Genomic DNA, 18,752 nt, shown 5'->3' on the forward strand with positions numbered 1-18,752 from the left:
GGTAGATACCTGATATACCCTGGTGCTTTGTAGAACATACAGTAGATGTGTATAATGTACAGAGTAGTGATGAGCGAGCACTAAAATGCTCAGGTGCTAGTTGCTCAGGTCGAGCAGATTGGAATACTCCGGTACTCGGCCAGAACAACAAGCCCAATGTAAGTCTATGGGAGACCCTAGTATTTTTACCGCGATCCCCCCCCCCCCCCCCAGGGATCCTTTTAAGGTCTAAAAACGTCTGAAAATGTCGTAAACACTGCTGAAATGACACAGGGACCTCATGAGGATCGCCCCTGGAAGCATTCCTAACTCCTAGTTGACAGCTGTAAACATTTTTTTCCGAGATTCATGCCGTTTTTGCCGGTGCAACAAACACATGAAAAAGAAACCAAAACGGATTTTGCTGGGAAATGTGTCAAGGTACATCCTTAGGGGTCTACTTTCCAAAATGGTTTCACTTGTGGGGGGTTTCAATGTTTAGGCACAACAGTGGCTCTCCAAATGCAACATGGCGTCCCATCTCAATTCCTGTAAATTTTGCATTGAAAAGTCAAACGGCGCTCCTTCCCTTCCGAGCTCCGCCATGCGCCTAAACAGTGGTTTACCCCCACATATGGGGTATCAGCGTACTCAGGACAAATTGTACAACAACTTTTGGGGTCCACTTTCTCCTGTTACCCTTGGTAAAATAAAACAAATTGGAGCTGAAGTAAATTTTTTGTGAAAAAAAGTTAAATGTTCATTCTTATTTAAACATTCCAAAAATTCCTGTGAAACACCTGAAGGGTTAATAAACTTCTTGAATGTGGTTTTGAGCACCTTGAGGGGTGCAGTTTTTAGAATGGTGTCACACTTGGGTATTTTCTATCATATAGACCCCTCAAAATGACTTCAAATGAGATGTTGTCCATAAAAAAAAAAAAAAAATGGTGTTGTAAAAGTGAGAAATTGTTGGTCAACTTTTAACCCTTATAACTCCCTAACAAAAAAAAAAATTTTGATTCCAAAATTGTGCTGATGTAAAGTAGACATATGGGAAATGTTACTTATTAAATATTTTGTGTGACAGATCTCTGTGATTTTAAAGGGAACCTGTCACCCCGTTTTTTCAAGAAGAGCTAAAAATAGCGTTAAATAGGGGCAGAGCTGGGTTTTACATTAGTGTATTTTGGAGCCTTTATTCCCCACCTATGCTGCCGAAATACCTTTGTAAAGTCGCCGTTTTGGGCTGTCACTCACGCTTGTCAGGTCATATGGGCGTGGTGACAGCGCTGTTTCTCCCCCAGATCTCCGTTGGTGGAGTAGTGGTGTGCGCATGTCCAAGTGGCGAATCCACTGCGCAGCTTCAAGGAAAATAGCGCGATATGCGCTATTCAGCCGTTTATCGGTGGGCGCGGCCATCTTTGCGAGGCCGCACGTGCGCAGATGGTTCTTCTCGGCTTCCCGGGGCTTCAGGAAAATGGCCGCAAGATGCCGCGCGTTCGGAGATGGCGATCTCGACGGCCATTTTCCTGAAGCCGAGTTCGGTGTAAAAATTCAAAATTGGAAAATTGCAAAATTTTCAAAATTATCGCCAAATTTCTGTTTTTTAACAAATAAACGCAGGTAATATCAAAGAAATTTTACCACTATCAAGAAGTACAATATGTCACGAGAATACCGTGTCAGAATCACCGGGATCTGTTGAAGCGTTCCAGAGTTATAACCTCATAAAGGGACAGTGGTCAGAATTGTAAAAATTGGCCCTATCATTAACGTGCAAACTACCCTTGAGGGGTAAAGGGGTTAAAGTAATGATGGCCACTCATTTTTCTTTACTTAGCTGCTTTTTTCTTGCCATAATACAAATTCTAAAGGTACCTTCACACTCAGCGACGCTGCAGCGATACCGACAACGATGCCGATCGCTGCAGCGTCGCTGTTTGGTCGCTGGAGAGCTGTCACACAGACAGCTCTCCAGCGACCAACGATCCCGAAGTCCCTTGGTAACCAGGGTAAACATCGGGTTACTAAGCGCAGGGCCGCGCTTGGTAACCCGATGTTTACCCTGGTTACCAGCGTAAAAGTAAAAAAAATTAAACACTACATACTTACCTTCCGCTCTGTCCCCGGCGCTGTGCTTTCCTGCACTGACTGTGAGCACAGCGACCGGAAAGCAGAGCAGTGACGTCACCGCTGTGCTCTGCTTTCCGGCCGGCGCTCACAGCCAGTGCAGAGAAGCACAGCGCCGGGGACAGACACGGAAGGTAAGTATGTAGTGTTTGGTTTTTTTTAACTTTTACGCTGGTAACCAGGGTAAACAGCGGGTTACTAAGCGCGGCCCTGCGCTTAGTAACCCGATGTTTACCCTGGTTACCAGCGAAGACATCGCTGAATCGGCGTCACACACGCCGATTCAGCGATGTCTGCAGGAAATCCAGAGACGAAATAAAGTTCTGGACTTTCTGCAGCGACCAACGACATCACAGCAGGATCCTGATCGCTGCTGCGTGTCTAACTGAACGATTTCGCTAGCCAGGACGCTGCAACGTCATGGATCGCTAGCAATATCGTTCAGTGTGAAGGTACCTTAACAGTCTATTCAGTAGGACTATCAGCTGTGTATCCAGCAGACTTCTGCTCAACACAACTGATGGTCCCAACACCATTTATAAGGCAAGAAATCCCACTTATTAAACCTGACAGGGCACACCTGTGAAGTGAAAACCATTCCCGGTGACTACCTTTTGAAGCTCATCAAGAGAATGCCAAGAGTGTGCAAAGCAGTTATCAAAGCAAAAGGTGGCTTCTTTGAAGAACCTAGAATATAAGACATAATTTCAGTTGTTTCACACTTTTTTAAGTACAGTATAGATCAAAAGTTTCGACACACCTTCTCATTTAAAGATTTTTCAGTATTTTAATGACTATGAAAATTGTACATTCACACTGAAGGTGTCAAAACTATGAATTAACACATGTGGAATTATCTACTTAACAAAAAAGTGTAAAACAACTGAAATTATGTCTTATATTCTAGGTTCCTCAAAGTAGCCACCTTTTGCTTTGATGACTGCTTTGCACACTCTTGGCATTCTTTTGATGAGCTTCAAGAGGTAGTCTTGAATTCATAGTTTTGATGCCTTCAGTGTGAATGTACAATTTTCATAGTCATGAAAATACAGAAAAATCTTAAAATGAGAAGGTATCCAAACTTTTGGTCTGTATTGCATATGAGGGCTGTCACGGAAATACCACACTAGCAAATATCTGGCCTGTTTTTTGTTTTTTTTTAATGCCAAATAGCGCTGTATATAATTAGAGTAACAGACAGCAAAACCAGTGGCAAAACGGCCTAAAATGCCAATGCCACACAGATATGAGGCCTTCTTTGGTGAATTTAAAACACCAACAAAAAAAAAAAACAGTGGCACAAGGCTAGCACACACAACTGTGCTACGTATGCATGACAAACTATGATTTTTATACAGGCCTCAGTCTGACAGAACACACTGTATTTTTTTGGGGGGGATTTTTTTGAAAAAAAAAAGGGGACTAGGTCTATAGTAAAGAAGCAGCAGACAGTTCTGTAACTTTAGGAAGGATGCAGTGGGAGCAATATACGCACATACAGTGCCTGCAGGCCTTGCACTGATGTGGATATGCTGTGCCCTGCCTGCCTAGTGCTGCAATATCGGGACCCACGAATTAGCCCTAAAAAGGACGGTTGGTTCCTCAGGAGTTGTGGATTTAAGAGTTACAGACCTACACTAACTCTAAAAACCACGATTCTGACCTTTCCTCGGTAGCAGCACTCCCTACTCTCGCTGAATCCGGAGCTGAATGCGGCGAGCAGGGCGGCGCCAGGTCTCTTATACTCGGGATGATGCTGTACGGCCATGCCAATCACTGCACGACCACAACAAAGATGGCTGCAGCATTTCATGGCCTGGCAGACGATCCCTGCAGCGTGATTGGGTCTCTAAAGTCTGCGAAAAATGCTGAGTGGAGACATAATAATAGTCCCGGAAATGCTCGCCCAGTACACTGAGCATAGTGATACTTGGGCGAGTAACGAGCAGTGGCGAGCACGTTCGCTCATCACTAGTACAGATAAATCTGACCAGTGATGTTCTCTCTGTAATTTGTGTCCTACACACAGAATTAATGCTACTTCTATGCCCTCTACAGTCATGGCCAAAATTTTTGAGAATGACACCAAAATTATATTTTCACATGATCTGCTGCCCTCTGGTTTTTATTAGTGTTTGTCTGATGTTTATATCACATACAGAAATATAACTGCAATCATATTATGAGTACCAATAGGTTATATTGACAGTTAGAATGAGTTAATGCAGCAAGTCAATATTTGCAGTGTTGACCCTTCTTCTTCAAGACCTCTGCAATTCTCCCTATCATGCTCTCAGTCAACTTCTTGACCAAATCCTGACTGATAGTAGTCCATTCTTGCATAATCAATGCTTGCATTTTGCCAGAATTTGTTGTTTTTTGTTTGTCCACCCGTCTCTTGGTTGACCACAAGTTCTCAATGGGATTAAGATCTGGGGAGTTTCCAGGCCATGGACCCAAAATCTCTATGTTTTGTTCCATGAGCCATTTAGTTATCACCTTTGCTTTATGGCAAGGTGCTCCATCATGCTGGAAAAGGCATTGTTGGGCGCCAAACTGCTCTTGGACGGTTGGGAGAAGTTGCTCTTGGAGGACATTCTGGTACCATTCTTTATTCATGGCTGTGTTTTTAGGCAAGACTGTGAGTGAGCCGATTCCCTTGGCTGAGAAGCAACCCCACACATGAATGGTTTCAGGATGCTTTACAGTTGGCATGAGACAAGACTGGTGGTAGCGCTCACTTCTTCTTCTCCGAATAAGCTGTTTTCCAGATGTCCCAAACAATCGAAAAGGGGATTCATCAGAGAAAATGACTCTGCCCCAGTCCTCAGCAGTCCACTCCCTGTACCTTTTGCAGAATATCAGTCGGTCCCTGATGTTTTTTCTGGAGAGAAGTGGCTTCTTTGCTGCCCTCCTTGAAACCAGGCCTTGCTCAAAGAGTCTCCGCCTCAGAGTGCGTGCAGAAGCACTCACACCAGCCTGCTGCCATTCCTGAGCCAGCTCGGCACTGCTGGTAGTCTAATCCCGCAGCTGAAACAGTTTTAAGATACGGTCCTGGCGCTTGCTGGTCTTTCTTGGGCGCCCTGGAGCCTTTTTGACAACAATGGAAGCTCTCTCCTTGAAGTTCTTGATGATGCCATGGATTGTTGACTGAGGTGCAATCTTTGTAGCTGCGATACTCTTCCCCATTAGGCCATTTTTGTGCAGTGCCATGATGGCTGCACATGTTTCTTTAGAGATAACCATGGTTAACTGAAGAGAAACAATGATACTAAGCACCAGCCTCCTTTTAAAGTGTCCAGTGATGTCATTCTTACTTAATCATGACTGATTGATCGCCAGCCCTGTCCTCATCAACACCCACACCTGGGTTAACGGATCAATCACTAAAACGATGTTAGCTGCTCCTTTTAAGGCAGGACTGCAGTGATGTTGAAATGTGTTTTGGGGGTTATAGTTCATTTTCTGGGCAAATATTGACTTTGCAAGTACAGTAATTGCTGTTAAGCTGATCACTCTGACATTCAGGAGTATATGCAAATTGCCATTAGAAAAAATGAAGCAGTAGACTTTGGAAAAATTAATATTTGTCTCATTCTCAAAATTTTTGTCCATGACTGTACATATTCATAATGCATCTTTTGTACACACTGTAGTAGTTTCCTCTCCTTCCATATGGTAATAATGCTGATTCTGCTTTCCCGTGGTGTTTGCTCCCCTTAACGGTGATAGTGCCACTTCTGTTCTAAAATATGTTTTTAGTCCCCCACACAGTAATGGTAGAAATATTTTCCCATTTGCATCCACAATCAGCAATATCCCACCATTTATGCCCCCAGGTAGTAATATTCTGTCATTTGCATCCCCATTTTATAATATTCCTCCATTCGCACTACCGTTGACTTATATTACTCCATTCTCACTCCTCCTTATTACTATTCCCTCTTTTACACCCCAACTTACTAATATTGCCCCAGTTATTCCCCCAATTAATAATATTCTACCATTCATGTCCCCACTCAGCAATATTCCCCCATTTGCATCTACATTTACTATTATTCTCCGATTTGCACCCACCCTTTAAAAATATTCCTTCTCAGTGCCCCACTTAACAATATCTACCATTTTATCTTTGTGGCAAATCAAATATTAAAACTCACTCCACTGGCATGAGGTTCAGTGGGGTCTTTTATTTTCCTGCCCTCTATACTCTGCGCCTTGCTCCTCCGAGTGTGAACTAAACGAGTCTGTTATCTTTTTGCTCCCGACACAGGCAGCATAATTAAGTGGCATCATCACCCTGCCTGACATGATGAGAAGGCTCTGACATCTGGTACGCCACACCAATCTGTCTCCCTGGTTCACCATAAATAGTACTAGTCTCCTTGGTTCCCACCTCGCTATCTGCGCCTGGACACATGTCCTGTCTACCCCTGCCCTATACAGGCACATGTTGTAGTGTATTGATGAGGCACAATATTTTTCCAAAAAGCAATACTTTTAGATAATACCTCCTTGCTATTGAGTATCCCACATTGTTGTTCTTTGAAAATTATTATGGCTTTGGATGTGATGTAACTTGCCTGTAGAGTACCAAGGGCTAAGAACACTTTCTTGGGGATTGGTGAGCTACAGATTACATACATATATTTTTGTTTGCCACAGTTTTGGAAAATACATAGTAACATAGTAACATAGTTAGTAAGGCCGAAAAAAGACATTTGTCCATCCAGTTCAGCCTATATTCCATCATAATAAATCCCCAGATCTACGTCCTTCTACAGAACCTAATTGTATGATACAATATTGTTCTGCTCCAGGAAGACATCCAGGCCTCTCTTGAACTCCTCGAAAAATGTAAAATGTATAATAATATTTTATTTCTGTAGCGACAACCTATTTTGCAGCATTTTACATTTTAGATAAAAAGTTAGTTTTGTGATTTCCCTTTTTTGTCATTTGTGGTCAAGTTAGCAAATTGAGTTTTGTTTGTAAAACCGAACTGGAGAACCCAGTGTTGTTCTTGTGATGTTATATATGTGTTCATTACGTGATGTTTGTACTGTGGAAGTTTGCAGACCGCACACTCAGCATTTCCAAGATCTCCTTTTTTTCTTCAGTGGGGACTGTAAAGCAAGTGAGTGCACAATGTGTGTGAGAACTGATACCAGTGGAACCAAGATCCAGAATGATCTGTATTTTGGATGCAGGAGCTGATAAATACCGTAGTTTAAGGTATTGACGCTAAATATTCAGTTAATGGATCCAAGTGGGATTTCAAGTTCTGTTCGCTTACTGGCTTATGGATGTTTGGCTTGGACAATCATGAGTGTCATAAAAAATGGAGAGCTAGCAACTACATGGAGTTAAAGGAGCAATCATGGCAGGCAGCAGGGCTGACATGGACACAAGCTGTTGGATCTGGGGGCAGGCAGGGCCCAAACTCAGAGTGTTGCATTGTGCTTGGGTTACCACAGCAGAGAGGAGCCAGAAGACCACAACGTCTGATTGCTCCTACTCCTGCGCTGAAAAGAAGCACTTCAACTACTTTTTAAATGGTGTTAATTTCTTTTGGCAGAACAGGGGTTTAATCGGCCATGTTGGGAGCTCTGAGAGTCGGAGCTCTGAGCTGAGCTTGGTTAACCTCTCCTATCCCCTTTGTAATCTGGGTCCTAATTCAAACCCATGTCAGAGCTAGCTATGCTGCATGGCTTGGAGCAGAGGTGTTTATATGAGGAGTTTGGAGGCGTTATCTGTGACTGCTGCAATAATTCCCTTACCCCTTCCTACTTTGGTCTTGCCCCATCCTCCATTTCCCAGTGTATTCCTCTGTTATATGTAAGTGAATATTTGTATGCCTGGTAATTTCAGTTACCCCTTGTTCGTGTAGCCTTGATCTTCGGGTTGGTGTACTGTGGTGCACAACAGCGCCCTTCTTCCCCGGGTGGGGGAAGAGAACAGATCGAGGGCTGATTCAGGACATAAGGCAAGGGTGGAGGCCCCAGCATCTTCACCTTTAAAAGTATCCTGGGGAATAGGGCACCCCTAGGGTTAGGGACAGGGAAGAGCCCATGGTCCCAAGTCACCTGACAGCTGAGTCGTGACAGTTTGGGTCAGACTCCTCTTTCTGTGTGGCATTTGAATAAAAATACCGAAAGCCACAAAATGTTTGACATAAAGAAGGCATCAGCGTGATTGTTTTCTCATAGTGTTAGGAAATATCGTTAGCAAAAGAACTCCATAAAGGTCATAAATAATGACATTGAAATAATAAAACAGGGGACAGGTGGAGTCTTGGGGCTGACATAAGAATCTTGTGATGTTACATGCCTGCTGCTACATCAACAAACACTTGTTTTATGCGGAAGAGCATGGATTCGTTGACCACAATGACATCTATGAACTGCTTTGGTCTTTCTAAAGAGTTAGACTAATCAGGAACCAGAATTGTTTAGGTGTTCGAAAATTTAAGAACAGGATTTTGTTTTTATGTTAGTACTAACAAAGGACATTGTGTTACAAAGACATTCCTGCTGTGTAAGCACAACATATTGCACGCTGCAGATATAACTCCGTAGAAACATACAGTACTTTCCCATTTCATACACTTAATATAATGGATGCACTGTTATTTATTTATGCAAGCAAATCGCTTCCATAGACACAATAAGTAAAGTACCGCTAATGACTGGATTGTAAATATAATTGTAAAATCCAGCAATTGTTTTGATTAAAAAACAGCAAAAACTTTCTTATACTGAAACCATCAAGAGTTTAGTCTCCCTTATAATCGCACAGAGGCACATTTACTTGCAGGGGTATTCGTAATTGTCTCTTGAGCAGTTTAGATCTATGTAGTCTCCTAACAGTCTCCTTACTTCCTGATTTCTGGCATGGAAACCAGCTGTACACTATGAAAGATAAAAGCTCTCACACCAGGAGAACAACAGCAGGTAGAAAAGGCAACTTAAACTTGCTTATTTTCTTGCAGTGTAACTAACGCAACTTAATAACATGAAAATACCCTTTTAAAGAAGCACTCCCATCAGTGTTTTTATCCTATCAACATAGTGCTATCATATGGCACTTTCTACCCAGTTAATTCTTCCCTTTTCTCTGCTCTGTGTGGAAACAGGACGTTTCTTTTCCCAGCATGAGTCATCCCCTCTTCAGACTTCCTGTTTCTATCCAGAACTTAGGAGGATTCAGCTAGTCAGTTAATCATGTGATCATGGAAAAGAGAAAAATGATCTGGGTAGAAAGATAAAATGAGCAATTGTATGTACAGTGCTATATAATACTACAATATATTAAGAGGATAAATATTTTGATAGTAGTGCTTCTTTAAGATCACTTGTCTCTAGGTCAATACATCAAAATACATAATCAACTAAAGGATATGGACACCTTTTTATCCATATGCATGCATTTTCAGTTAAAAATACAGTGTGTCCGTAAAGTCATGGTGCACTTTTGATCAGTCACTGGAAAGCAAGAAAAACAATAGAAATGTAAAATCTGCTCCAAATAAAAAAAAAAGACTCTCCCAGTTTCATACCTATTCAGTGCAGTTCAATGTGGACTCCATTTATTGCCCTATACACATCTAAATGATAGTGAAGTTCTTGCCAAACACGGGTAAGGACGTCTGTTGTAACAGAGTGAATAACGTCTGTGTTTTTCTGTTTTAAGTGATTAATGTCATTGATACATTCAAAGTACACATGTTGCTTCACGTAACCCCAAAAGCAAAAGTCTAAGGGAATCCGCTCTGGGGATCGTGGTGGCCATGGTTTGACAGAACCCCTGCCTATTTACCACCGGGGGAATGTTCTTTCCAGAAATTCACAAACAATGGTGGCGTAGTGTGGAGGAGCACCATCCTGTTGAAAGATGACACCTTCTGGAAATTGTGGCACTGCATACAATTCCAACATCTCAAGATACGTGTTTGCCGTCACAGACCGCTCAGCAAAAAAAATGGGCCTATCACCTTATCATGCATCAGGCCAAACCATATGTTCACTTTAGGGGTGATATTTTCATACTCGACGTAGGCATGAGGATGTTCAGCAGCCCATATTCGGACGTTATGGCGATGATCATGCCAACAGATATGGAAGGTCACCTCATCGCTAAACACAATCTTCTGCATAAATCTTGCATCATTGTCGATTTCATGGAGCATATCTGTAGCAAACGTGCATCGTTTTGGTCTATCTGCCGGTTTGATAGCGTGCAACAGCCGCAATTTGTACCCCGTAAAACAGAGACGTTTCTTTAACATCTTATGAACTGTAGTCTTGCCTAGGTGTAATTGTTTAGCACATGTACAGACTTTTTAGGGCTCCTTAGGTAGCTATCCTGTATAGCCTCTACAGACTTGTAATGTTATTTCTATGTGGTGGCGCTTCATTGTAAACGCGCCGATATTCACATAGCACTTTGGTCACGGATACCAATTTAGCGAGCCACAGAACACACTGAACTTTCCTCTGTACTGTCCACATCTCGACTGGCATGGAAAAACCACACAGCTGGTATAAGCTTGTAGTTGCATGATGTCACAGACCTGGCAGTGTATTAATCAGAATTCAGTTTATCAGGGGTTAATCTGACTGGGGGCTCAGCAACAGCTTAAATGAGTTTGTGTTGTTTGATTGGTTCTTGTTATCCTTGTGCTCCTCACGAACAGGTCTGATATGATTGGGCCAGAGAAAGGGAGCCAAAATGTAAACTATACATAGATCCTGTGACTGGTCAAAAGTGCACCATGACTTTACGGACACACTGTATTTTTGAAATTGTGTTAAACGTTTGCACAGTTTGCCTTCTACAGATTCTGTGTTGCACTGTATACTCGTGACTGCACAGTAGGTTAACAGAGAATCTGTCATTGATCTTTTTCTGACCTGAGAATTTGTAACTCTTATGTGCCTTCTTCTGTGCTCCTCCCAGCTGATTTATTACAGTTTTAAAGTTGAACTTGGCTTCTGGACAAAAATCAGCTCAGAGCAGCTTAGAAGGAAAACACACGTTATAAACTTTTCTGCCAAAGTAAGCTCACTGATGAAGTCTTAATTAACTTATTATGCAGCTAGCAATAGGCCTTGCAGCAAAGAGGCTATAGAAGGCAAAATTTAATCAAACTTGATGGCAAAATTATTTTTAACCGAAGATACATGCATTGAGGGATAATACATTCACCAGAAGTTGTCCATATTCTTTCCCAAAGTCCTCTTGGTGATCTAGCAAAGTGATAATCCAAAATTGTTCTCTGTTGTTTACATTGTAGCCCTGGTTTATCAAAAGTAGTTTTCACCTATTTTGCGACTTTTAGCATTTGTTGCCAGTGCCGGCCAGCTCAGCCAAGTTGGCCGGAGTTTGGAAGGTGTGAGGTAAAGACCATCCATTAAATTAAGGAAAATTTGCAGAAAAAAAAGTGGCATAAATTGTTCCAAATATATTCTAGCCTGTGGCTGGAGTTATATTTCTGGCAGAGACTGCTGTATGGTGCGCAAAATTCATTAAAAAGCATTCAGCTCTAAATATTTTGGTGCACCTTACTCCAGTGCACCTAACATCAAACCTGGTATGCAACACTACAATTTTGGGTTTTGATTACCCAATGTTTATTCATAAAATGTCAAGAAAATGCAGACCTATTACATGCCTAGTATATGTTATCCAGTGCTCTTTCTACGTTGTATTAGGGTTTGCGCACACGTTTTGTATTTGCAGTAGATTTTTCTGTACCAAAATCCAGAGTTTTGGCAGGAAAAGAATGCATAAAATAAGTGCGTTTTTACATGTGCATTTTATGTTTTTTTGCTATTCAATTGAATTGGTAAAAAAATAGCAAAAATGCTGAAAGAATTCACATACTGCAGATTTAAAACAAAACATGCTATGATGGGTCAAATGTAGAATGAAAAAATATGCAACAGGTGCATGAGATTTCAGAAATTACTTCCACTTTTTATGCGTGGAAAAAACGCAGCCAAAGCACAGCATGTGAACAAGCCCTTACAGTGCAGGGACAGAAGGAAAATTGCCATTTCTGATTGGTAGTGTATAGAGATGAGATGTTTGGGTCTGGTGGGTTTGGCCGATTAGTTACATAAAGTTTGGGTTAGGGTATCAGAACAGTCCCAGACAAGGAACCCAAACTCGGACCCAATTCAATTGAATGGGGGGCCCGAACATCCAGTGTTTTCCACGCTGTCATATGCATGACAGCGTGGCAAACACCACTTCTAATCGGTAAAATCATCACCATCTGCCAGACAGCTGTGGTTCCCACACTGTCAAAAGGTATAAAGTTTACTTTCAGTCACTGGCGTCAGCTGATGGGACTACTGCTCCCATCAGCTGACGTCTGCTGCTGCTAATAACAATGAGAGCAGTGATGGAAGTACTCATCAGAGGGCACCTGTGCTGTAAATAAATAATAAAAAAACGGTGTAGGTTCCCCTATATTTTTGATAACCAGTCAGGCAAAACTCACAGCTGGGGGCTGCAACCCTCAGCTGTCCTCATGCCGTATTCTAGTGCTTTGCCCGTCTCTTCCCACTTGCCCTGTAGCGTGGCAAGTGAGGTTCATATTTGTGGGGTTGTTGTCACCTTTGGATTGTCTGGTGACATCAAACCCACCGATTTAATAATGGACAGGCGTCCATAAGACATTTATCTAAAGATCAATTTTTCCTCCCTTTTTGCTCAGCGTCCCCAAATGGCATTTTTGCTTTTTAAAATGTTTTTAATAGTATACAGTATTTGAATGCAAATAATAATTTTTCACTATTCTTTGGATCTCTTCTTGCTTTCCCACATTTACTTTGTATGGGGTTTTGTTGTTACATTTCATATATAAATGTTTGTAGTATCAATGAAAAAAACAAAAAGGTTTCTAATCAATGTCTTTCTAATATTATAAAACTCTCTAAAGCCATTCTTTACATTCACAGCCCTCCTGCCCTTTCACTGAGCTCACAGTCAAGTACTGAAAGAAGTTTTGATGATTCTTCGTCCTCAATCCTGACTTCGGACGGACATGAATCTGCATCTGATGACTATATTGTAAATGAAGTCAATACATTTACTGAACAGAAAAATGATGATTCTGTATTTGTGACTGATGCTGACACTGATGAGACATCGAGTTGTCTGGATATGTGGTAAGTTCCAAGCTTGAAGATTTGCATTAAAAGTAGTATGGTACTTGCATGTTATTCACATTACACTGTCAGTTGTGAACCTGCTGATTCAGAATATGACAATTATGTCCACTTATAAAATGCAGCTGGCTATGATAGAAATATTGAACTGTGTCTATAAAATCGGAGCATAAGATTATTTCTAAGACGATTTCTTACAGGACAGTAGTGGCCTAGGAGTCAAAGGGAATCTGTCAACAGATTTTTTATGTAATCTGAGAGCAGCATGTAGGGGCTGAGACCCTGATTCCAGTGATGTGTCACTTGCTGGTATGCACGCTGTCATACTGATACAATCACAATTTTCTCTGCTGCAGATCTAGCAGAGCTCACAATGCTGAGCCTTGTATAACCCCACCCATCGCTAATTAGCAGCTTCCTGTCTAAATTAAGGGCAGTCACACAAGTCAAGATAATTCCGGTACTGGAAAAATCGGTACCGGAATTGTCCGTGTGCCCGTGCGTTTCTGTGGCACATCAGTGTGGCACACGTGTGCCGCCCGTGTGCCCACTGGGTACCACACGCACCGTGCAGGAGACAGTGCTAAAGTTTAGCGCTGTCCCCTGCATCTGGTGCTGAATCTGCCATTCATATCTTCTCTGCAGCAGCGTTTGCTGTAGAGAAGAAATGAATATTCCTTTTTTTTATTTTTGTTTCTCGTGTCAGGTTTTGCCTTCAGGAAAAAACACAGCAAAAACGCAACGTGTGAACATAGCCTTAGTGTTCAAATCACTTATGAGTAAAGTGGCCATGTGAACCTGATGGAGCCTGCAATCAGAGCTGAATTCTAAGGCCAAAGTCACACTTGTGAGTGTGATGCGAGAAACTCTCATCAATACCAGACAATATCGCCAGCACTCGGGACAGGAGCGTGCGGCTGCACGTATTTCTATCCACACTCCTGTCCCGAGTGCCGGGTATTGATGCGAAAGACTCACGTGAGTTTCTCTTATCACACTTGCAAGTGTGCCCCGGCCTAACAGTAAGTATATTACCCACTGTTAGGATTGGCATGCTACAGGGTTTCATTTTATTAAAAGAGCTTTCCCAGGTTTGAGATGAAAGTTTCTAGTCACTCAATGGACAGTCATATCAGCACAAATATGTGATTTGTATACTTCTGGCCACATTCCGACTAGACGTGTCCGGCCTCACTCAAGTCATTTCATTGAGTGAGGCCACGCATGTCTAGTTGGCATGTGGCTGCATGTATGCAAATCACCGGCACCTGAGATTCCTAATATTGTGCAGTTCGCTTCACATAGAATGACTGCAGACTCATCACAAACTTGTACAACCCCTTTAATGTACCTAACATAAATAAAAAATATTAGAATTAGTAAGTGTCACAAAAAACATACACACGTGTCAAAATTGTTAGTACCCGTCATTTAATGACAGAAAAACCCACAATGGTCACAGAAATCACTTGAATCTGACAAAAGTAATAACAAATAAAAAAGTGTGCCAAAATAAGTAATAGGAGGCGCAAGTAAAAACGGGGAAGGTATTGGTCCGATACACGACCCAGGTATACAACGTGACCGCTGACATCACGGAAGGTCCTGCAAGCAATTGCAGACTGAGAGAGTATGCACTACACGACTACATGCTAGCGCAACGTGGGAGCCAGGAGCCGTGGAGCGTCTGCCACCGACCAGGGCAGCGCTCAGGAAGATTTTCATACAGAAGCCCGCTATAACCGGACGACTTTCTCTTTCTCATCACAACTGCCACTCCACTCAGTGAGCCACTTTATAGCTAAGGATACCTATTCACAAGTAAGGTAAATTACCTGACATTATCCAGTATTAAGGTGTATTTTTTGGTATGATCTTGAAGCATTGCTCTGAGTGGCTATATATCTGAAACATTGGGATTTTATGACACTAGGGATATTTGCGCAAATAACTATACATTCATTTAATAAATAAAAAATCTATGATGAAAAATCTAAAATGAACAAACAAAGGTCATACATTGGTTTTCAACCATGCTTCCACAGAATAAAAAATAAATAAAACTCATGAAATAGGCCTGGACAGAAATGATGGTACCCTTAACTTAATATTTTGTTGCACAACCTTTTGAGGCAATCACTGCAATCAAACGATTCCTATAACTGTCAATGAGACTTCTGCACCTCTTGACAGGTATTTTGGCCCACTCCTTAAGAGCAAACTGCTCCAGTTGTCTCGTTTTTTAAGGTTGCCTTTTCCAGACTGCATGTTTCAGCTCTTTCCAAAGATGCTCAATAGGATTTAGGTCAGTGCTCATAGAAGGCCACTTCATAAAAGTCTGTTTTCCTCTTAGCCATTCTTGGGTGTTTTTAGCTGTGTGTTTTGGGTCATGATCCTGTGCAAGTCCCATGACCTGCGACTGAGACCAAGTTTTCTGACACTGGGCAGCACATTTCTCTCTAGAATCCCTTGATAGTCATGAGATTTCATTGTACCCTGCACAGATTCTAGATATCCTGTGGCAGATGCAGCAAAGCAGCCCCAGAACATAACAGAGCCTCCACCATGTTTAACAGTAGGGACAGTGTTCTTTTCTTGATTTGTTTCATTTTTCCTTCTGTGAACATAGAGCTGATGTGCCTTGCCAAAAAGTTACATTTTTGTCTCATCTGTCCATAGGATATTCTCCCATAAGCTTTGTGGCTAGTCAACGTGTAGTTTGGCAAATTCCAGTCTGGCTTTTTTATGATTTATCAACAATGGTATCCTCCTTCGTCATCTCCCATGAAGTCCACTTTGGTTCATACAACGACGGATGGTGCGATCTGACACTGATGTTCCTTGAGCTTGAAGTTCACCGTTAATCTGTTTAGAAGTTTTTCTGGGCTCTTTTGTTACCATTCGTATTATCCGTCTCTTTGATTTGTCATAAATTTTCCTCCTGCGGCCATGTCCAGGGATGTTGGCTACAGTCCCATGGATCTTACATTTCTGAATAGTATGTGCAAATGTAGTCACAGGAACATCAACCAACAATTTAGACCACGCGTGTGTATATCCAGGTACCTGATACATAATGTTGTCTCGGATTGGAGTAATTCGCTTTCTTTTCTTCATCTTGTCCAGACACCATGATGACCTTTTTCATCCACAGCTCGTCTCTCCAGACTTGCATCTTCTCAGGTTTTCCGCAGACTTCCCCACACGATACCTTTAATAATAGCAGTGTCATAATAATACTCCTGAATAAAATTATCTGCCCTATGCTGAGCCCCTAAATAAATAATTGCCCCTCACTATATTCTCTGCACAGAATATTACCCCCACACTATCCCTCTTATGGTACATGTACTCCACTCTGCCCTCTACTTTTCATACTGGGCCCCTTCTTCACACCGTCCTCTCACACAGTGTCCCCCCTTATAGGGTCCAGTCTCTATACTGTTTCCCCCTAATCACATTCCCGCCTCCTTGGCTTACTCTCCCCTCATGGCTGTGCCCTTACACTGTCCCCCATGCTACCACCACACACTAATCAGTCTCTATTCTGTGTCCACTCACACATTTCTCCCCCCATACTGTCTCCTCACACTATTCCCCTCAATAGTCTCCTCATGCATTTCCCCCTCTCTCCTCATACCATCTCCTCTCACATCTCCCCAGCTAACTATGTCACCTCATATATTTACCCCCTCACTCTCCATACTGCCTCCTCACACCCCCCATTCCCCATACTGTGTCTGCACCCATCCCATCACTCTCGCTCCCCATACTGTATCCGCATATATTCTTCCCCTCGCTCCCCATACTGTGTCTGAATACATTTTTTAAATCTTCCCACATTAAATCTCCCCCCAACCACACACAAAATCTGCTCACACTAAATCTCCCCCCAACCACACACTAACTCTACCCCCACACTAAATCTTCCCTCCATTACACTAAATCTTCGGTTTCTGCAGCTCCACATGAGCACATAACACCAATGCAAGTGACGTCAGCATTGTGATTACATGAGTAATCTCAAAAATTAATAATAATAATAATTGGTATTAAGTCTTGTTTGCCAGAGGGATCAAATACTTATTTCTCACTGCAAAATGCTAATAAAATTATATAATTTATACAATGTGATTTTTTTTTTTTTGGGAATTTATTTCTGATAGTCTGTCCCTCAATGTTAAAATTAACCTACCCTTAAAATTATAGACTGTTCGTGTATTTGTCAGTGGGCAAACTTACAAAATCAGCAAGGGATCAAATACTTATTTCCCCCACTGTATATAAGTATTTAAGGTGTGCAGCAATTCAAAAGCACAGTAAGCCCATAATGGACATACTGTAGAGCCCCAGCACTTCACATCAGAATAGGTGCTTTCCACGTATCGTGCACACCAATGGTCATACGACTGACGACTTCTGAGTGCCCACAAAGTCCACACTGCAGAAACCTAAACATATATAGTGAACGTGACCAGGGTTGAGCGAAACGGGTCGTTCATTTTCAAAAGTTGCCGACTTTTGGCAAAGTCGGGTTTCATGAAACCCGATCCGACCCCTGTGCGGGGTCGGCCATGCGGTACGCGACTTTCGCGCCAAAGTCGCGTTTCAATGACGCAAAAAGCGCCATTTCTCAGCCAATGAAGGTAAACGCAGAGTGTGGGCAGCGTGATGACATAGGTCCTGGTCCCCACCATCTAAGAGAAGGGCATTGCAGTGATTGGCTTGCTGTCTGCGGCGTCACAGGGGCTATAAAGGGGCGTTCCCGCTGACTGCCATGTTACTGCTGCTGATCTGAGCTTAGGGAGAGGTTGCTGCCGCTTCGTCAGAAGCAGGGATAGCGTTAGGCAGGGTCCATTAACCACCAAACCGCTTGTGCTGTAGCGATTTCCACTGCCCAACACCACCTTCGGTGTGCAGGGACAGTGGAAGCTACATTTTTTTTTTTTTTCCCCCTCAGCGCTGTAGCTCATTGGGCTGCCCTAGAAGGCTCCCTGATAGCTGCATTGCTGTGTGTACGCCGCTGTGCAAACCAACTGCTTTTTTCAAAGCACAAATCCTCTTGTTCCTTCCTTTCTGCACAGCTATCTTTTTTGTTTGTCCACACTTTTTATTTAATTTGTGCATCAGTCCACTCCTTATTGCTGCCTGCCATACCTGGCTGAGATTACTGCAGGGAGATAGTAATTGTTGGACACTCCCTGTTTTTTTTTTTTTTTTTTTGTGGGAGATTAAGATTGACATTTCTGCTAGAGTGCCATCCCTGTGTGTGCCATCTCTCACTCAGTGGGCCATAGAAAGCCTATTTATTTTTTTGCTTGATTTGGGTTCTAAATTCTACCTGAAAAAATCAATAAATCAATCAGTGGGAGATTAATATTGGCCTTTGGGCTTGTGTGCCAGTCCTAAGCATGCCATCTCTCTCTCTCAGATAGTGGGCCATAGAAAGCCTATTTATTATTT

At 42.3% G+C, this 18,752-nt stretch overlaps 1 protein-coding gene across 1 annotated transcript in view; it reads left to right on the forward strand.

Moving 5' to 3' along the window:
* Positions 1 to 18,752, forward strand: part of ARHGEF37 (Rho guanine nucleotide exchange factor 37) — a 138,060-nt gene that overhangs the window by 46,015 nt on the left and 73,293 nt on the right. Inside the window, exon 3 of the mRNA XM_069764153.1 lies at positions 13,080 to 13,289. Coding sequence (XP_069620254.1) covers positions 13,285 to 13,289 — 5 coding nt within the window. The 5' untranslated portion in view covers positions 13,080 to 13,284. The remainder of the gene's footprint in view (positions 1 to 13,079; positions 13,290 to 18,752) is intronic.

The sequence above is a fragment of the Ranitomeya imitator genome, chromosome 4 (assembly GCF_032444005.1).
Source record: "Ranitomeya imitator isolate aRanImi1 chromosome 4, aRanImi1.pri, whole genome shotgun sequence".
Taxonomy (NCBI): domain Eukaryota; kingdom Metazoa; phylum Chordata; class Amphibia; order Anura; family Dendrobatidae; genus Ranitomeya; species Ranitomeya imitator.